The following is a 20,416-nucleotide window of genomic DNA, read 5'->3' on the forward strand; positions in this document are numbered from 1 at the left end:
AATAGAAGTAGGAGAAATGCCTTTAGACCTAAGGCGATTAAAACTATCCATGTCTTACTGGACAAATCTGCAAGGTCATGAAGAAACACACCCCACAAAGCAGGTGTTATTAGAATGCTGGGAGTATGGGCGCCCATCATGCAGTTTTGGGTGGCATGGGAATAGGCAGGCAAAGGATATGGAAATTGATAGCATTGCGTGTTGCAAAACTGTTAGTACACCAACAATCCCACCATGGATGTTTTATTCTCCCATAGATTTGGAAGTTAAGAATATAATTAAATCAGGGATATATCAAAAAGTTCAGCAATATATTGACATAAATTATGATGATGACAGTTCAGATTTTCACAGACGCATCAAAAGATCAGACTGGGAAAACAGGGGTTGCAGTCCACATTTTAAAGTATAATGTTAATATTAAAAAAAGGACAACAGACCATTTGGCCATTTTTACAGCAGAAATGTTAGCAATAATTCTGGCTTTACAATGGGTGGAAGAAGTAAAACCCAATAAGGTGATCATCTGTTCAGACTCAATGTCCTCACTAGCATGCATTCAGAGTGGAAAGTCTTTATGTAGACAGGATCTACTAGATGAAATTCATCAACTCATTTTTAAAAATAATCAACAGAGTATAAGCGTAGTGTTTATATGGGTTCCTGCACACAAGGGAGTGGAGGGGAACGAGAATGCAGACATGCTGGCGAAGGAAGCTGTTACATCAGAACTGGTTGAACTGGATATCAATTTAAGCAGGTCAGAAATTAAAAGTATTATTAAGGACAAAATTAACAGAATGTGGCAGGAGAGATGGGATAAGGAGGTAAAAGGCAGACATTTGTATAAAATACACAAAGAGGTTACAGCTAGTAAAATCAGTGGATTGGAAAGGCAGGAGGAAACATGGTTTACCAGACTGAGGATGGGACATACAAGTTTAAATAGTGGATTACATATTATAGGGAAACATCAGACTGGATTATGCACAAATTGTGGAGTAATAGAAAATGTAAAACACATACTTTTAGATTGTACACAATACACCAGAGAAAGGGAGAAAATGAAGAGAGCGGTAAAGAAAGATTTAACAATTTTTTGAGTATAATCAGCACACAGTCTACAGTTAGGGCGGTTATAACTTTTATTAAAGAAACTCAACTAGCAAGTAGAATTTAGTAATAATTTTTTTATTTATTTATTTATTTTTTTTCTTCCTGGGGGTTGAGGAGCTCAAGGTGGAAGCTGGAGGAGCTGAACACGCAGCGATAGCTGAAGCTTGGGCCTTGATCCTATAGGATGTTAATTAATTTTTTTTTTTTTTTTTTTTTTTTTTAAGAATGATGACGTCCCAATGTGGTCACACCTCAGCCCAGTAGATGGCGGTAATGCACAATGATTGCAAGCTGCCAATAAAATTTACAGAAGAAGAAGAAGAAGAATATTGGCCCTCATTGGTTACTGTAGAGGTGGCGGGTTCATGAAACAAGTTAGAGACGGTCACTAACATTTCTGTTATGTGGTTAAATCGGATAAATATTATTATCCGAACCGAAAACGTCTTTTGAATCGAATTTCACTCTGAGGAGAATGTAAAACAGACGGAGTCTGATAATGGACGCGGTGCGGTGCAGCGTGGAGTATTTATCTGAGTTCAGTGACTGTCAGTCTCACTCAGTGCGCATCATTCAAGACAACAAGAGTCTTTTCTTGACCAGCGGAGACAGAGATGTGCTCATATTCAGTGTCCAGGAGAGGAGAGTCACGGCAAGTGGATGTCTGTTCTCACTTTTGTGCTCAACTACGACTTTTATCCATGCTCACTTAATACATGTTGTTTTTCAGACCGTGATGCAGTTTGAAGCTTCAGTGATAAATTTGGCATTAAGTGACGATAAACATCGACTTTATGCACTTTGCGTGAACGGTGGGCTTTACTGCACCCTTATACCACCACAGCTCAGGTAGTTACAGAGATTACTATGTTTTTCGAAACATATGATCAATTACTAAATATGTATGGACGTGTGTGTAATTTATTTACAGCAAATGAACGTAATTTATTCTGCACTACAGATTTTTGCCCAATCAATTTTTTTTTTGTCTTTTCCCTCCTAGTTCTTCCTCTGTCTTGGTGAACAAGAGTACTGACAGTGTGCTGTATACTGTACCAGATGATTGCATTGTCCTGAAAAATGCCAGTCTGCAAGCATTCACCATAGTCGAGAAGATCCTTGTGACTCTTAGCCTTCACAAATCCTTCTGGAGATTTGATCTCTACGAAGAGCCTGGATCCAGACCCCTTCATAAACTTACAAGTTTCCAGGTTGTAACTCTAAACACATGCTGTTTAAACATAACAGAGAAAGATAAAAGTGTGAGTTTACCTCCAGTACTGACTTGCATCTACCCTGAAGGCTCCACATCAGTCAGCACTCACCAGTCTGACCTTCATTCTCATCTCGAGCCCCGTCTTTTTAGGCTCTTATTTGGAGTGGATGCCTCTTTAGTCAATTCTCCAGTCATTCTGTGTGGTTTACCTGATGGACGTATTTGCTGCTTTCCTTTGCTCGTTCCCACCCTTGCTGGTCCTAGAGGAGAACAGAGATCTCCGGTCAGAGTACTTCAGAGCTTAGAGCAGCCAGTCTTATTTATTGGAACCTGCATCTCTGGAGAACATGGGCCTCAGTGTCTTGTTGCAGTTGGTCAAAGAGGCAAACTTCTAATGGTCAGAAGCAAACAAGCAAGCTTGGAAGGAAAAAAGGCAGATTATAGTAAGACTGAATTAAAATGCTTTTATTACACATACGCTTGCCATTGCCCTAGTCTTTATTTGATTTGAGAGTCAATTATATATCTTTTCAAAATCTAATAAACTTGAGCTAATTTATTAGAAATGTACTCTTTTCGTTTTCATACGGGTTTCATATGGTTTAGAAAACCTTTAAACCGTTTTCAGGAAAAGTTTCAGTTTAATGACAGAAAAGGTGTCATGTGGTGTGACCAAATAAGAAGTAATAATGTATTTCCTTATACCTTGAAAAATAATGAAGAATTTTTTCCCTTCATTTTGATATCAGGGAGGTTGCATCACCCTGACGTTTTTATACCCCTAAAAATATCAAGATTACTGTACTTGAATAAATTATAGATAAGTTTTGGTAATCTATGTTAAATTCACGTTTTACAGGCTTCAATGAACATAGTGTACGAGGACCAGTGCTGTGTGCCCGTGTGGATGATAAGTGTCTGTACTACAGCTCTCTCAATGATCTGCATGCTCTTCAGCTCACCACAGCATCATCTTCATCTTCATCAGAAGCAACAGGAACTGAGTCCCAACTGCAAGCTCTGACCTCAGACAGTCTTGGTGTATCCAGGGTTATAGCACTTGCTGGGCCATATACTAGCTCCACAGGTACAGTACATTAATTTTGATAAATCTCTGTTGTTTACCAGGATTTTCCTGTGATTTAAGCCACTAACACAAAGTGTTTGTTTTTAAATTTCAAGGATCTATGAAGATTTTCGCAGTATCTTTGACTGGAAGACTGCTTTGTGTGAACCTTCCTCGAGGATCTGAAAACGGAAATGTTCCCAGGTTTCCCTCATCATTGGCAGGCCAGAGAGTGAAGGACCTCCTGGCTTCCATCGCAAACATCTGGGAGAGGTCTGTTTCATACTTCATCATTGAAAAGACTACTGGTTTTCCAGCAGCAATTACTAAATGTCCGTTTTTGAGTTTATTTATTTATTTAAACTTAATGATATGATAATTATAATCATAGTTGCTCTTGAAAAAAATCCAAATTATTTTTTGAAATAAAAAAAACATTCCTCATAAAAAAAAAAAAAAAAACTTTTTTTTTTTTTTTAAATGGTCAAAAAATATTGTCACATCATTGACTCTTTTTTTTTTTACTATCTTCTGCAGGGCAGAATCCTTGAAAAACAAGCTTCAGGAGAAAAATGAGTCTCTCAAACGACTCAATCATGTCATAAATGTTTGCAGCCTACTGTTGGACAACCACGGTAATGAGAATGCGTTTAATGTGGGCACCAAACTTCCAATCAGCTGTCGTGGAGTAGCTAGATGGAGCTCATTGCTCCAAAGAGACTCATTGACTCTAACATGTGTGCTTGAAAATTCAAGTGGATGTACATTGGAACATGGCTGGACTTTGTGCATTCAGGTCCACCCATTATCCAATGGTCCACATATGGAGGGCTCATCTAGGACATACTCATTCCCATTCAAGAAACTGGATTCTGGTCAGAAACTGGATGTAACCATTCCTCTTGAAAGCACTGGTGGGCTGTCTCTGCCAGTGAAAGTCTACTGTTCTCTCGCCTTCTCCCTTTCTGCTCTGTTTAGTCCTGAAGCATCTTCTCCTGGTGTTTCTCAGCTCCTGACAGAGATGGGCTCCATCAGTGCACCTTTGAGTACTTTAACAGTGGACTGGCTTGATGCTTTAAGGCTAGAGGGATCATTTTCTCATGGTAACATCAGAAACAATACTGTCACGAATGGCATCCAAGCCTTCCTGCATTCCAGAGGAGTGTTAGCCAAGGATTCTGATACTACTACCAAGTCAGGACCCATCACAGTGATGGTCAGGGTATCATCAGAGCTTCTAAAGGTCAAACTGCACCTCTCAGCAAGCAACACTCCAGAAACATGCATGTCTGTGCTAAACTGGCTGGTATCACCTGAGGCCATAGGACAACCGTCGGTACAAAGTCCAGTGATTTGTGCCTACAGCCCAGATGGATGCTCTGTCAAGCTTCTGGTCAAAGAGGTGCTGACTTTATACTACTGATTATTTATTTATGATCATAAAGTCTTTAATTTAGAATGAGTTATCCATGTCTTTCCTCAAGGTAACACTGGGAGATTTCTGTTCTGATGGACCTCTCGAAGTCTTGGAGATCCGGGTGGAAAGTACATCTGTGGCAGCGTTGTGTGGACTGCATCATGCCATTCTAAGGCGCCTTCAGGTATTTTTATAATAAAGTATTTCCATTTTTTTGAACATGGACTTATAATTGAATCTAACTTAAATCATGGCATTTTCAACAGGTCTTGCTCAGAGACTCGTCTGTGAAATGTCGTCATACAAAACAGTTAAAGGCACAGAGCTTGTTTGAAGCCGTACGGCATGTTGAGGTAGATCTAATTCCCTTCCATTTATTTCTTTATTACACTTTTACATTGTGATTAGTATTAATTCACATGTATCACACAGTTTTGCTTAAATCACATGAAACGGTAACAGATTTTTCTATTGTCAGTCTCTTTTTAAAGACCTTCAGGATGCTCAGAATCAAGCAGCTCTTGGTGGCACAATGAAGATGAATAAGAACTCTGATGTCCTGTTCCGGATTTTTCTGCAGCTGAGGGCAAATCCGCTGGTCATTCTCTGATTGAAGTACACCATCAAAAGCTTTTACTACATATATTTTTTAATACAGTAGAGGTTATTTATGGAAGCTCATTTCCTCCACTGAATAAAAAATTTAAAAAGGTAATTGCGACTTTTTATCTCACTATTCTGACTTTTTTTTTTTCAACATATCAGTCTTCTTTCCTCCTCAGAACTGGACTTTATAACTCGCATTTGCGAGTTTATATCTCACAGTTCTAAGAAAAATGTCAGAATTGTGAGATGTAAACTCGCATTTGTGAGAAAAAAGTCAGAATTAAGAGATTAAAAAATTGCAATTATGGAAATCCATAGTTTCTATAGTTATTCCATACTTGTTTTACTTTTAGGATACAAATCCCTTGCTTTCCTTTGTGTGTTCCATTCATCATCTATTCCATAGTCAATGAAACGCTGTATATTCAAACAGAGGTATGGAGAAAAGTAATGAGAAATATATATATATATTTTATTTTTTTTAAACCTGCATTTCTAGAATGTGTTGTTAAATCTACATGAAAGGCAGTCTGAGTGTGTACTAAAGTCTCTGTAAAATGTAAAATACATCAAAATATCTAATAATTTAGTCTGCTGGTTGTGTCTCCAGATTGAAAAGCTTTTCTCTGAGCCGATAGTATCTTCCTTCTTTAGCCATGAGCTGCTGGTGTGTTCCTTGCTCCACAACTTCACCTCCCTCCATGAAGATAATGTGGTCTGCTTTCTCTACAGTCTCCAAACGATGAGCTATCACCAGTACTGTCTGATCCGTTGTGTTATTGAGCACATCTTGAACCTGCAAAATAAGATCATGAATAGATACCGTTAATGAGAGAACTTCAGAATTTGTGTTACAGCAGATTAAAAATAACGTGCTGCGGCTTATTAAGATATTAGGATTTTAGTATAGCTTTGGATAAACGTCTGCTAAATGACTAAAAGTAAAAAAGTAGTATTCATTTTAGAGGAGTCCGTACAGCTTGTTGGGTGCTGCAGTCCATGTGGCTGGTGGCCTCGTCCAAGATGAGAATCTGTGGGTTCCTTATCAGAGCTCTGGCTATGGCAATGCACTGCTTCTGCCCTGCGGACAGCTGGCCACCACACTCGCCAACATCTATAGAGAAAGCATCCAGATTTTTTATTATTTATGGAATAGCACAATATATCCGTATCAGTTGTTAGACAATCTGTCTAGTTTTATCTACCTGTGTCATAACCTTGTTCCAATTTGCATATGAAGTTGTGAGCGTTGGCCTTCCGAGCAGCAGCTTTTACTCTTTCAAGTGTGCAGTCCTTCAAACCGTATTCAATATTATATCTCACAGAGCCAGAGAAAAGCACAGGATCCTGGGATACCATTGCCACCTAAGCCAAATGAAAAAGAATGATGTATCAATTTGTAAACTACTAACTTCACCAAACCATCCAACAGAATTGGTTGTTTGCAGATCTCTCCACAAGTTACATAGTTATAAATGCTGGTGTATCATTCCTTGCCTTTTCATGCAAGTATTGGTGTTGGTAGTGGTACAGAGGTTCACCATCCAGTAACACCTCACCCTCCTTTGGTTCATAGAACCTCTGCAGCAAGCAGACGCAAGAGGTCTTCCCACCACCAGAAGGTCCTACCAATGCTGTCAGCTTCCCTGGACTCAATTCCAGTGTAACAGTCTGCAACAATTCAACAATGAGTACATTCAAATCCAATGAGTTTTCTAATCAGCTTTTGCAGTATAGACAAAAATATACCTTAAGTGCTTTTTCGTTAGGGCGAGAGTGGTAGGAAAAAGTGACATTTTCAAAGGTTAGTCTTCCCTTAAGCTTCTCTGGGGCCAAATCACCTGCCTCTCTCATCTGTGGCTTCCTGTCAAGCAGCTGGAAGACCTTGACTGCAGATCCCACGGTATTCAGCATGTCTCCATAGATGTATACAAGATGCTGAGAATGTACAGAATTTAGTCTCTCTCAAAAAAAGACTCATATTACTTTAAAATTCTCCCTGCCAGTCATACCTTCATGTTGGTCACCATGTCCTTCTGATAGAACACAAACGCAAGGAGGCTGCCACTGCTAAGCTGTCCAGAGGAGATGAGATTTCGGCCTTGGAACAGCATTGCCACCTTCAAACCTACTGTAATGAACTAAAATGCAATGAAAGTAGAATCAATGAAACAATATTTTGGTGACTGGTGCATGCAACTCAGGACTGTATATGATTTACCCTGCGTATTAAGAGATGGATGGCACTGTAGATGCCTTTACGCCTCAGAACCTGGAGCTTCCTGTTGAGAGTCTGTTCATATCGCTGTTGCTCCTGATGCTCTGCCTTAAAACTGCGCACAGTCTTCATCGACCCAATGACAGAAGATGCCAACTCTGCAGTCTCTGCATTACAGTCCTGCAGATCTTTGGCTGTTTTCTGATCAGAAAGGTGAGGCATTTTGAATTCATTATAGTCTACCCCTGTTTGTTTTTTTTTTGGTTTGTTTGAAAAGCTGTGTGATACCAACATAAGAAGATTTACTAACTTGGGAGATGTTGTTGTATGAATTCTGAATGAAAGCAAGAAGTGGCATTTCGATGCAGGTGAGAAGGGTTAACTGCCAGGATAGGCGTAGCATAAAGAACAGCATGCCACATGTCTTCACCAAACTTCGCAGTAACACATTCACATTCATGGCCACAGAACGTCCCATTTTATCAGTGTCAGAGATCAAACGTGATGTGAGGCTACCTGTAAGAGAGAAAATGGTTTAAAAAAAAAATCACATATGTATTATTTTTTGTCTACTTTCAAGATCACATTCAAATATGCAGCGAATGCAAGACGTGTTTTTAACCTTCTGGGGATCTTCAATCATTTTATGCTTAGAATTTTTCAAATGTTTTACTTTTTTGGAATGGTACCAAACTTAGTGACTCTTGCGGCACTTTCTATTTGAAAACAAAAAAAAGTTCTAAGGCAGCTGGGATAAAGAGTCCATTCCAAAGATTGGAGTTGATTCCACTCTGATGAATCAAGTTCTCAGAAGAGCCTATTCAATTATACTGTGGTAAGCCTTTTTGTAAATTGAATGCCTCTGGGCTTTACTTGACACTGCATACTGTTGATTGGATTTTGAGCATTGCACTCAAAAGTGAGGGCAGATGAATGCGAGCTTAAGAGGGGTGGGGTTTCAGCTGAAAAAATTAACTAAAAAGTCCAGCATACATCACCAGAGAGAAGTCAGTCGTTTTCACTGAAAGATCCAGTTTTGACATAAAAAAATATATATATATGAATGAACTGTTCACAATGACATCTAAAACATGCATTTAGAAAATAGATAAACTGAGCTAAACCAACTGAAGTGAAGGGACAGGTACCTGGTTTGTTTTCTTCAAAGAAGCTTATCTCCTGCTTCATGAGGTTCTGGAACAGCATGTGTCGTATTCTTTTGTTGAGTCTGCTGAGGCTACACATGAACATCCCGCCGCGCATACCACTGAACATAGAGCTTAAAGACACAACAAATGAACAATAAATTCCAAAAACAAAAGCAGTTTGTACAAGAACGCATTTGTTTTTAAGATATTTGCCTTGCAGTGATGTTACACCGACCTTCCAAGTGAGCACAATGCCATGAGTCCAATAGCCCATGAGAAATTGGTGTGCTGGTACTTTCCACTCAATATGTCTATAACTTTGCCAATGCAGTATGGGATGAATGTCTCAACTATAAAAAAAACAGGTTCACATTGTATCATGGAAACTTGATTTGGATTTAAAATCAAGAACCAATTCAGACAATATTATAGTTTCCTCAACCAGGAGGAACACTCACACAATGCCGCCAGGCTGAGGAAAAGGAAGGCCGCCCCTAGAGGAAGATAGTCAGGCCTGGAGTAGCGAATGACCCTCATTAGGAGCGCTTTGGCCTCTTCTTGTTTCTTCTGGTTTCTGGCACCCTTAGATGATGCACCATGTGGGAAGGCCATCTCCCACACAATATATATGACAGTAGATGTAGCAGAGCTCAGGATCACCATACCAGGATCAGGAACAGGACTGAAGCCTCTCACGGTCCTGTGCAGCATTGTCTGCATACTGTCAAACACTGGCGGTAGGAAGCTCAGTAGGGCTATCCAGCGTTTCAGGAGAGGCTGAGCACTACTGTCCGTAAAAATTGTGCTCAATGAATAAAGCACAGTGCAGCTGACGGTCCTGAGAGCCCACAGGCACCTTAGATCCAGACTGCCTTCTCCATCCAGTCGCAGCAGTGTAGCCCACACACAAGCCCAGATGACAAAATCACAGCACAACAGGCAGAAATGCACTGCAGTTCGATAGATGGGGTGTGCCTTGGAGAGCATCTTAATACTGAAAAGATAACTATGAATCAGATAAACCACTCTAGAATGGTTTCAAAGCCTGGCTAGTCTGTTAGCTGGTTTTAGAGAAGTGTTAGCTGATAAGCAAGCTGGTCTCTATGTATGACCCGCTGAAAACCCATTTAAATCTAGGACTAGCAAACCACCCTAGGCTGGTTTACAATGTTTTCAGCAGCACCAATCTTCTCTAGTGCGTCTAAATATAGGAAATAAGCGCGAAACAATATTATTCGTCTTATCATTAGTTGCTCTCGTTGGATTTTGTCGCGAGATCACTTTTGGTTTCACTTTCACTTGTGGGCGGTGTCAAAAACAGTTTTTCAGTTTCATTACGCATTAATAAGACTCGATTTAGAAAATGCATTTAATAACCGTATAGTTTACTTAAAACGAGGTAGTGTGCACTAAACATGGTTTTATCTCATATTGCTACTGTATGTAGTGCTTATATTGGCGTTGTACGCTACGTCGGTTGTGGTTGTGGACTCACCAGCAGAGGACGCTGTTTGGCAAATATCATGAATTATATGGGCGATTTCATGAATGAGCAGCCCTTTGTTTCTCTCGTGAGCGTGTGTAAACAAGGATTTTAACAATGAACCTGACACTAACATTTAGTATCATTATAGCCATTTTTTTTTTATTTTTGTATGAGGAAACGTTTCAACGCATAGTTATAATTTGCTTGCGATAACAAAATTCAATTTATTAACACTTTGTCTGACACATTGTTTGTCTGATAGAATTTTCTATTTCTATTTTCAACAAATCTATGGAATGATCACACAAATGTTGGACTATTCTGCAAACCAGAAAGTGAAAATGGGTTTCCCAGATAAAAAATAAATAAAAAATAAGCCAAAACTAATTACACTTGTTCACTGATAGCAAAAGAAACAACAGAGCATTTATCTGCTTACGTCTTTATTATTAAACTTAAATTGAGTACAGAAATTAAAAATAAAATATTGTAGTAAATACTTTGTATTATACATTGTGATATAAGCTGGTCATTTGCTTTGGCAAAGTAACAAAACAACAGAGCAACTACGATGACCAACAACAGTTTACATATAAATCAGCATGAAGTGAAATGTGGCACTTGTAATTCATGACACTCAATAAAAATAGGCCCTTTGCACCCTTAGTCTTATTCAGTACTAACCCATGAAACAAACAAACAAACAAACCCAAGGGCACATATTAAAGTATTGTCATACTCAAGCACTCACTGAGAACTAGAAAACATGAAGTCTTGAGTTTTAATTCTTGGTTAAAGAATGTATGTACTTGTACTGAGAAAACCTTATGAGTCTATGTGCAATAACAGCAAAACAATTTTCTACTGATTTATTACAGTAGCTTTCCTACCCTTTGGGAACTGGATGTGTAGAGGCAACAGAACAACAATCTTCCTTAAGGATCAGGTCTTTCAGTGCATGGTCTTATGACACACAGAGTGTATAAAACAACACAGTGTCATATATACTACTGTTCAAGCATCTGAGGTCAGTAAGATTTTTTTTTAAGAAATCAATATTTTTATTAAGCAAGGATACATTAAATTAAAAGTCTGAAAATGTCTATTTCAAATAAATGCTGTTCTTTTGAACTTTCTATTTACAAAAATAAATTCAAAAGAAGTAAGCAGCTTGACTGTTTTTAACTTTTATAATAATAATAAATGTTTCTTGAGCACCATATGGTTTCTGAAGGAGCATATGACACTGAAGACCAGAATAATGGCTGTTAAAAATCCAGTAATAATAATCCACTAATTTTAAAATATATGAAAATAGAAGTGTTATTTAAAATTATAATAATATTTCACAATATTACTGATTTTACTGTATTTTTAAACATATAAAAGCAGACTTGGTGAGCATAAGAGACTTCTTTCAAAAACTGTATCAACCTCAAACTGTTGAAGAGTAGTGTAACTGGCAAAAAAAAAAAGAGAAAATTAGATGAAAAAAAAACAGTCACAATGCTCAACATTTCCTGACTTGAAATAGCTTAATTTCCTGGGCAAACAACTTCAGCATTCTGTCATTTAGATCAGGAATGAAGAAGTGTTTTAAATATTTACTTGAATTCAAAGGACTGCATTACCGGATGTCATTGTTGTGCCATGGCACTAATATACTGTATAAGGCAAACCAGTGATGTGAGACAGGATGTTTACAAAAGCCAGTGTCATATAACAACGTACAAAACAACCAGGGTTTGATGCTGAAATTATTATTATTTTTTTTTTTTTACCTGATATGAGTCACTAATACAAAGACATAAAGAACACTGATCCAGGTCATACATTTGTGATTTTTTCTGCCTCTGATGATGGGTTCTTTGTCTTGTCCCCATCTGTAGGCACACTGCTGTACTGACAGTCCATGGTCAAATTGACTGCAGGTTTAGCTGGAGACCCAGAAGCTGGTGAACTGTTCTTCTGGGCTGCATCACGGGAGTCCAGCCAGTAAAAGGAAACCATAAGGAACAGAGCTGATAAGGCCACCGTGATGCTGCAGGCCACAAACACATATGTGTACTGGTCAGTCCGGTCCACAAGGATTCCTGGAACACAGGTGCAGAGATATTACAGATCTATTACAAGATCTACTCTATCAACACTATTTTGAAAATAACCATTGAGTCATGCATAAGAGGGGTAGGATACGAGTGAGCCTTAAGCCAAAAACGTGTACTTGGTAGCACTCCAAGGTGGTAGGCAGTGCTTGACCCAACTAATGTGAGTGAGAAAGAACAGTCAGTTTGACCAGATTGAGATCACAGCCTTCACTCCCACCAACACATAAATCCAGATTAGTGCTGTTACAATGGAGCACAGATTCCATTCTTTTAACTCAAACACAGGCACAAACCTCCTCACTGATGCATACACAATCACACATTTATTTCATTCTGGATCATAGTGATTTCTTCTTTGACAAGCATGTTTGGGAATGTCTGTGAATTAATTTTTAAAAAGATTTTTTTGGGACTTCACTTCATCAGGACAGTTGAGACGTGACAGGAAAGAACGTTCATTTCCTGATCTGAGCCAGATATAACCCAGTGATAAGAGCAGTTGCATTTTTAGGTAATGCATTGTGCACTAACGTTTTAATTAACAACAAGATTGTAGGGTAAAATTAATATGAAGTGAAGTGACATTCTGCATTTAACCCATCCATCGTGCACACACACAGCAGTGAACACACACACACACCGTGAACACACACCCGGAGCAGTGGGCAGCCATTTTATGCTGCAGCGCCCGGGGAGCAGTTGGGGGTTCGGCACCTCAGTCGTGGTATTGAGGGTGGAGAGAGCGCTGGACATTCACTCCCCCCACCTACAATTCCTGCCGGCCGGGGACTCGAACCCGCAACCTTTGGATTACGAGTCCGAATCTCTAACCATTAGGCCACGACTTCCCCATATGGATTTATAATGGAAATTCTATTTAGTAGGTCCCGTAACTGATCACTATTAGTTCACTAAATGTTTACTATTTTAATTACGTTTGCTTGCTCTACTTCATTTTAAATTATAAAAATAAATAAAAATAAAAAGCAGATTCTCAACCTAGTGTAGATGATGGTAAAAAATCCAAATTAATAAAATACTTTAAAATAAAAAAAATATTTTAGAAAAATACATTTTTATTTTAGATTGTAATAATATTTAATCATGTTACTGTTTTTACAGTTTTTTTTTTTTTTTTTACAAATTAATGAAGCTTTCATGAGCGTGTGTGTGTGTGTGTGTGTGTGTGTGTGTGTGTGTGTGTGTGTGTGCGCGTGCGTGTATATATACATATGTATTCCAAAGTAGTGTAGTAACACATTAGTAAACGCAAACAAGATTTAGAAAGAGATATATTCAGAAAATATAAGTGGTTATCTGTTGTCGCAATTGTAGTACAAATATTCTATAAAGTTTTTTAATAAATATTAGGTTATAAAGCGGCATGCTAAATAGTTACACATTGTTTAAAAAGTTTTAGATGAAGTATCATGTCACACTTCAAGACATGTTAACTTTCTAAAAGTTGTCAAGCATGTTTTATATTATATTACAAAATGTTCTGTTTCTGAGGGCTGCTGAACGAGGCAGATAGTTACAGTACCTACAACCCATTGTTTAAAAATGTTTATCGTCAGTGAAGCAGCTCTTTATTGCCTGTGCAGGTTGTGAATGACTGTCTACTGCAGGCAATGGCCATTTATGTCGATATATATATAACACTATCAAAAAAGACTTTTTTGATGGAGGGATTGGCCCTATTAGTGATGAAAAGCTAGAAGCGCCTCTGGTGTCTATAGAAACTATGCTTGTTGTCTCAAGACTAGGTCAGTTATAAATTTTGAAATACCAGCATGACCACATTTACAACAGTCTCTGTCTGTTTTACGGGATGGTATCTGGAGTTTAGATGCCTATAAATCATGTCTGAGCTGTGTTCTGTGAGACATACACATTCAGGCAATGACATGGTGCTGTCGACATGCACAGCACATAACTGAAAAAAACTAAGTTTTCATTTTACCTGCGAGAGGAGGTCCAATTAGCAGCGTAACGCTTTCCATGATAGACAACAGGCCGAGCGCAGATGGGAATCGACTCATCTCCACCGTGTCCATCAGGACGGTGAACATCAGTGAGCCTACCACGCTCATGGACAGTCCGTAGGTCAGCACATACATTAACAGCACCGAGAAACTGGCGGAAATGCAGCAGATACTATTACTGAGTCCATTTATGAAGAGTGCGGCTGAGAAAATGTAGATGTGTCGACCTTTAAACCAGGACAGGCTGAAGAGCACTCCGGCAGGAGGCCGCACAATGATGTTGACAAAGCCCAGAATGGAGAGCAGCAGGGCCGCTTGGCTTGGATCCATTTTGTGAGCTGTTGCGTACGGGACCAGGTAAATAAGCGGCACTACAAACCCCAGCATCATCCAAGTGATGCCCAGTGAAAACACTCGAAATCGTGGGTTACTACAGAAGAGGTCAAAGGCCATGTGTTTTCTGAGGGCTGATGCTAAACCCTGAAAGATCCCCACCACGCATCCCTTTTTGCCTGCGGGTCTGGGACCGTTGCTCATCACCTCTGACTTTCTGGGCTTGCGAGGCCTGAGGGGTCTCATAACGGCTCCGCAAACACAGCAGTTGAGCAGCACAGCACCGAGTACCAGAAAGCTCCCTCTCCAGCTCAGCGTACGCTGCAGATAGTCACCTAAAAAAGGTAATGTAGACAGACCCAGAGCAGTACCAGTGGAGGACATGGCATTGGCAAAAGGACGACGGCGCACAAAGTAGTGGCCAAGTATTGTGACTGCGGGCTGGAAGCTGAAACAGAAACCCAGACCTGTGAAGCAAACAGAGTTATGAATTATATAAAACTGACTGCTGGATAAAGTTAATCATATTCTGGTAACTAACAGTTAACACCTATTATTTAATTACATGCAAACTATTAAAACTTTAACTATATATACATCTCAGCTGCAACTGTATTTATAATAATATTTTTTTTTTATTGTTGTTATTATTGTTTAATAATTAACAATCAATCAATTAATAACGAATGCATTTATTATTATTAGTTGTATATAATTTAAGTATTAATAATAAATACATTAAATCTGTTACTGTAAATAAAATAATAATTATTGCTATTACAATATATGGTTTAAAAATTAATAATCAATCTATTAAAAACTAATGCATTTATTAGTATGATTAGTTGTATATATTTTAAGAATTAATAATAAATACATTAAATCTGTAACTAAATATAGTAATAATTGTTGTTATGGTTATATGGTTTAAATAATTCATAATCAATATAGATAGTATATCATATAATAATTATTATCAATTAATAATAAAAAATAATATTTTATTGATAATATTAATTATAAATATAATGATATTATATAATAATAAAGATAACAAAATATATATATTTTTAAAAATATTAAAGTATAACAGACAATAATTATGATATTATATTTTTAATATTCAATTAATAATATCACAAATGCTCGTGTTATTTACTTCCATGCTGCCTATCTGCGATATATAATACGTTTATTTATTGTTTAATTAATTTAAACTATTTTATTATTAATAATATCTATTAATTAATGATACATTAACAATAAATACTTTAATTTTTCACATTTACTTATTTTTACTGGTGAAATAACTCTGCTTATTGCTACAGTACATACATTTTTAACATTTGAAACTTCTTTTGTGGGTGGTCTGATTAACTAGGACACTTGTGTGACACTGCTCAAGAAATCAGCCACTTTTGTATTCATATTCTTATTCATATCAGGTCAGCTAGTAAAGTGCTTAGTGATCTCTTTACATAATCACAAGGGCTTTTATGTAATCACTGTTTCTCTTTTATCTACAAATCAAACAAGATATCATAATAATTTCCTCTGGTGACTAACTGACCTGTGATGACCCCAGTGGTGATATACAAGTCAACCATGGAACGTGAGAAAGAGCTGACCGCCATCCCAAAACCACTCAGCACTCCCCCAAACATCACTGTCGCCCGGCAACCAAAGCGTTCCACCAGCACACTACACAGAGGACCTGCAAGAAAAAACACTTAACATAAAAAAAAAGCTTAAATTTGAGAAGGTTTACTCCTAAAATTCCAGCATGACATGCCATATTCCTACAGCTCATTTTCTACAGCCAGCTACTCAAGACACCACCCTGGAACAATGAACTGCCTTGTTCAATTATGTCAAGCGAAACGTCAACACACAACTCTCACAAGTAATTGATGTATGGCAGTTTAAGAGGTATAATGAAGTGTGAGTAATAAAAGCTGTTCCTCTTTTTTATTATTACTATGACTGCTACTATGACTACCAGTAAAAGCCAAATTCACAGTAAACATGTAAATCAGACACTGACGTTTAATTGCCATCTCTGCTGGACTTATGCAATATAGTTGTTATCAACTACTTGACATCTGATTAAACAAAATTGTGCATAGAACTATTTTAATTTACCTTATGTAAAATAAAATCTTAATAAAGGAGGATAAATATATTGAATACAAATAAGTGTTTTCTAATAAAACTGCTGAAAGTAACACAGGTCTCTGGATTGGAAGTATTTTTGTTAACTGTTAAAGTTAAATGTCAATTAAGGTTGACCCAGTTTAATATGCAGGCACAAGTACAGTACAAGTAAGCCATTCATAGGTTGATTGCCCAAAAAATACAAACTGTGACTCTGTGGCGCTTTCAAAATATTGCTCCGTATTTTTGACCAGCTTGACTTGGCAACACTGGCTCTGAAATCCTTAGACGTAAAATATTTACTTGAAGTATAGTACCAGAGATTTTGAGTTAATAATTCAACACTTTAATAATGTTTTATTATTCACGGTTCTGTTTAAGTGGGGTTTTTTATGTTTTTATTTTAAAGTCATTTATAAATATAGGGCTACATGAATTTGCCAGAATTTTTTTTTATTATTATTATTTTGTCATTTATTGTGTGAAATTGTCTCATATTGCTACTTCTGGGACATCCAGACACAAAGACAAAAAAAGACTCTGCTTCTAATGGAATTATTTTACAATTATTCACTTTTAAAAGTTCAAACCCTCAAGCTTTTGACACGTTAACATATCCTTGAGTTTTTATTTTGGCGTAGTATTGGTGAAATGCTGTAACGTTCTGTTCAAAAGAATACTGGAAATTATGCAAATATTCATGTAAATAACATGAACCTACTGTAGCACACGTTGTGTTCCCAAATGGACATAAAGCTCAATGCAGAAATGGAGTTAGAGAAGCAGCATAGCCTTCGATTTGACAATTGAAGTTTAATAGGATATATCACTATTTCAGTATGACATTCAATATAATTAATTATCAGCTCACAAACTCCTGTTTGGGAAACCCTGATCTCAGGTAATGCCATGAGTTAGGAGGCGGGATTTCTTGTTTGTACAACCAATAGAAGATAGGCGGTATGTTGGGGAAACCTGTTTAAAACTATCGTCATTTTGCAATTTCATTTTGTTGTGCTAATAGAGTAGACTTCTGTATAACATCCTCACCTCCGGCATGCAAAACTGATGTCATTATCGACGGCACCCAAGACGTCTCACTGTTACTGGCTTGAAATTCTTCCTGGAGCTCTAAGTAGAAGATGCCAATGCAGGAGGGGAAGGCCAGCGTCAGAGCTAAGACAACGATTGTAGCCACAAGGACCACCCATCCCCAGCCTCCATCTGGAGCATCGGTAAATGGATGAGCTTGATCAGAAGGGGGTCCTGGTCCTTGTTTTTCTCCCTCCTCAGATTCAGCCTCACATAGCTCCCCTGACTGCTCCTCCATGCTGGAAGGTTGCTGCGGTGCCATATTTTCCAGTCTGATGGTAAACAAGTCACTACTACCTGGGATTTTCCACTTGATCCAGGGAGCTTTGGGCGGTCAGCGGCAGAAGGGCAGGGCAACACATTCTTGCATATTCTATATCCTCCAAATAAAGTGTGCTTGCTATAAAAAAAAAAAAAAATGGAAAAAGAGCTAATCTCATTGAACAAATACAAACACAATATTTAAAATAAATAAATAAATACAGAAAATACAATGCAAAATATTGGGTGGACCCACAAAACTAAGTTGCTGTATGAACTTGTCAAACTCTTCTTTGTTTACCTTTCAAGTTCAGGTAGACATGAGAGGTATTTGCTCACATCCACCTTAGACATTTGTCATGGTTTGTTTGGCCTTACCTGTAATACTGAATACTAACCCAGTTCATATTTAGGCTATCTAACAAGGAAACTTACTGTAGCCAGTAAATAGCACCGAGTGCTGTGGAGTAGCTTTTTATTGGATTCATTAACTGAAAGCAAATTATACAAACAAGAACATATAACTAATAACAGTACTTATTTTTGTTGAAACCGTTTATTTATTTAGACTATGCTGTCTTCTCTACAACTTTATTAAAGTCATGTCTATGATTCTGCTAAAGATGTTTACACACTCTTAGTGGGTTAAGATCGGGATTATAAGGACGATAAATTTGTTTCAGTCCTTAAAGTTTTTCTGTTTTTAGAGAATTGGTTGAGTGAATGATTCAAGGACTCAAAGATTTGCTCAACACAGAAAAAAATTGATCCATGTGTCGCCACCTACTGGCGTAGGCTACCATATAACCTGGTCACTGAACCAACGAATGAAAAGATTGGACTTAGATTAATCAAAATTTCCACCACTGGTGTTTTTGTTCAGTGTCTACAGCTGTTTTAGGGTGTTCTGAACATGATAGCATAATGACATTGTTGTTCAGGAAGAAGCGACTAAATGAACAACAAAGAAACTATACGCGCGTGCGACCTTTTTCAGCAAGTGCTACGAAAATACTTAAAACACTTAAGACATGTTTGGAACATGTAAGCTGTTCAAATAAACAGTCGTTTTGTTGAAAGTACCTGAAATCAGCCACAACACCGGGGTCTCACAGCCAGAGTCAACATACACATTTCATCTTGCTCTTCAAGACAAACGCATTGCCAGTTTCAAACACGACACAATCCAAAGCTTGAAAAAAATAAAATAATGTAATAAACAACAAACCCACCGTTTCAGGGCATTTTCAGGCATCCACACCAGCTCCGTGTCTCTGTGCTGCGGAGGCTGTCATATCAGCGGGAGGAGGAGACACTCCGGGAGGGACCGGTTTCAGGATCCGAACGATTAAGTTAAAGATAATGTAACAGCATGTTCTCTTATATATCGCACTATAACCACATAAACCAAATGGAGAGCTAAATGGAAGTGGTAACGGCTCCTTTAAAAGCAGTCTACGCGCACGGAAATTTGAGCACCGGGGCGATGGCATGGCATTTCCTCTTGCCTTTACCCCAGAGAAGCTCAATCTCATCCGGCTAGTGTCGCGCTGAAGGGCGGGCTCCTGTGCGCTGGTGTAGTTAAGCACTAGAAACCACAGGCTTTATTAAAGTGCGTTTTAAATCCATAACTACAGCAAGTATTATGGTTATTAAAACCCAACTTACTCCCAACATTACTACTTTAGAGTTAAGTTAGTACAGCCTACTACTGATCCCGTGACGCAGATTCTAAATCCAACAAACATTTTATTCTTACCCCAAACACACTGTATTATATTTCCAATACTAACCCGTTTACAACACGCGGTGACCTTTTCAGCGTCAATTTTGACCACTTTCATTTAAAAGTAGCTTTAGAGAGAAAACAAATCACCCCAAAAAGTCTGACCAAACCCGAAATTCTTCAGTTGGAGCTCACCCTCAGTCACCATTCATTTTCATTGTATGGGGGGAAAAAGAAAGAGAATGGTGACTGAGACTGTCATTCTGCCCAACTTCTTTTGTGTTTCATGGAAGAAAGAAAGTCATTTTTTTGGTTAAATTTATGTTTATGGGTGAAGTATACCTTCAGTTCAAATATTATTTACATGGTTCCCACGGTCATGAAATATCAGGGAATTGTAAAATGATGTTTTCCTTAAATGGCAAATAGGTAACTAAACATTTCAATAGTTAATAATAAAAATTTAATTGAATAAGGCTCTAAA

The 20,416-nt window shown here is 37.9% G+C and overlaps 3 protein-coding genes across 4 annotated transcripts; 1 reads left to right on the top strand and 2 right to left on the bottom strand.

Moving 5' to 3' along the window:
* The first annotated feature begins 1,424 nt into the window (after positions 1-1,424).
* Positions 1,425-5,729, top strand: faap100 (FA core complex associated protein 100). The gene is made up of 9 exons (XM_079388525.1): positions 1,425-1,768; positions 1,847-1,965; positions 2,120-2,775; positions 3,192-3,419; positions 3,515-3,671; positions 3,936-4,800; positions 4,883-4,999; positions 5,082-5,168; positions 5,294-5,729. The coding sequence occupies exons 1-9, from the start codon at positions 1,616-1,618 to the stop codon at positions 5,423-5,425; spliced, it is 2,514 nt and encodes an 837-aa protein (XP_079244651.1). The 5' UTR covers positions 1,425-1,615; the 3' UTR covers positions 5,426-5,729.
* Positions 5,730-5,904: 175 nt separating this feature from the next.
* Positions 5,905-10,090, bottom strand: LOC306852465 (antigen peptide transporter 2-like). The gene is made up of 11 exons (XM_079389324.1): positions 9,246-10,090; positions 9,023-9,137; positions 8,788-8,918; positions 7,950-8,155; positions 7,643-7,840; positions 7,434-7,562; positions 7,171-7,359; positions 6,919-7,092; positions 6,627-6,786; positions 6,399-6,535; positions 5,905-6,217 (listed from the first exon to the last, which is right to left on the bottom strand). Exons 1-11 carry the CDS (start codon positions 9,772-9,774, stop codon positions 6,008-6,010), a joined length of 2,178 nt encoding a protein of 725 aa, XP_079245450.1. The 5' UTR covers positions 9,775-10,090; the 3' UTR covers positions 5,905-6,007.
* A 350-nt stretch (positions 10,091-10,440) lies between these two features.
* On the bottom strand, positions 10,441-20,155 carry LOC306852696 (monocarboxylate transporter 6-like). 2 transcript variants are annotated; one of them, XM_079389749.1, is made up of 6 exons: positions 19,439-19,743; positions 19,290-19,351; positions 17,904-18,345; positions 16,270-16,413; positions 14,345-15,166; positions 10,703-12,366 (listed from the first exon to the last, which is right to left on the bottom strand). In XM_079389749.1, exons 3-6 carry the CDS (start codon positions 18,205-18,207, stop codon positions 12,101-12,103), a joined length of 1,536 nt encoding a protein of 511 aa, XP_079245875.1. In that variant the 5' UTR covers positions 18,208-18,345; positions 19,290-19,351; positions 19,439-19,743; the 3' UTR covers positions 10,703-12,100. The 2 variants fall into 2 exon arrangements, with proteins under 2 accessions (XP_079245874.1, XP_079245875.1); XM_079389748.1 differs by lacking the exon at positions 19,290-19,351 and having other exon boundaries at positions 10,441-12,366; positions 19,439-20,155.
* Between the last annotated feature and the right edge of the window lie 261 nt (positions 20,156-20,416).

Source organism: Barbus barbus (assembly GCF_936440315.1).
Source record: "Barbus barbus genome assembly, chromosome: 32".
Taxonomy (NCBI): Eukaryota; Metazoa; Chordata; class Actinopteri; order Cypriniformes; family Cyprinidae; genus Barbus; species Barbus barbus.

What these genes read in the sequence shown, in the direction of transcription:
- LOC306852465 (XM_079389324.1), bottom strand. Translation starts at nt 9,774, where the DNA reads ATGCTCTCCAAGGCACACCCCATCTATCGAACTGCAGTGCATTTCTGC. An exon ending in CATACAACAACATCTCCCAA is followed by an intron (nt 7,841 to 7,949) that starts GTTAGTAAATCT and finishes CTTTCTGATCAG; the next exon opens with AAAACAGCCAAAGATCTGCA. An exon ending in ACCAATACTTGCATGAAAAG is followed by an intron (nt 6,787 to 6,918) that starts GCAAGGAATGAT and finishes CATTTGGCTTAG; the next exon opens with GTGGCAATGGTATCCCAGGA.
- LOC306852696 (XM_079389748.1), bottom strand. Translation starts at nt 18,207, where the DNA reads ATGGCACCGCAGCAACCTTCCAGCATGGAGGAGCAGTCAGGGGAGCTA. An exon ending in ATCAGTTTTGCATGCCGGAG is followed by an intron (nt 16,414 to 17,903) that starts GTGAGGATGTTA and finishes TTTTTCTTGCAG; the next exon opens with GTCCTCTGTGTAGTGTGCTG. An exon ending in AATTGGACCTCCTCTCGCAG is followed by an intron (nt 12,367 to 14,344) that starts GTAAAATGAAAA and finishes CCTGTGTTCCAG; the next exon opens with GAATCCTTGTGGACCGGACT.
- faap100 (XM_079388525.1), top strand. Translation starts at nt 1,616, where the DNA reads ATGGACGCGGTGCGGTGCAGCGTGGAGTATTTATCTGAGTTCAGTGAC. An exon ending in CTTATACCACCACAGCTCAG is followed by an intron (nt 1,966 to 2,119) that starts GTAGTTACAGAG and finishes TTTCCCTCCTAG; the next exon opens with TTCTTCCTCTGTCTTGGTGA. An exon ending in GCCATATACTAGCTCCACAG is followed by an intron (nt 3,420 to 3,514) that starts GTACAGTACATT and finishes TTAAATTTCAAG; the next exon opens with GATCTATGAAGATTTTCGCA.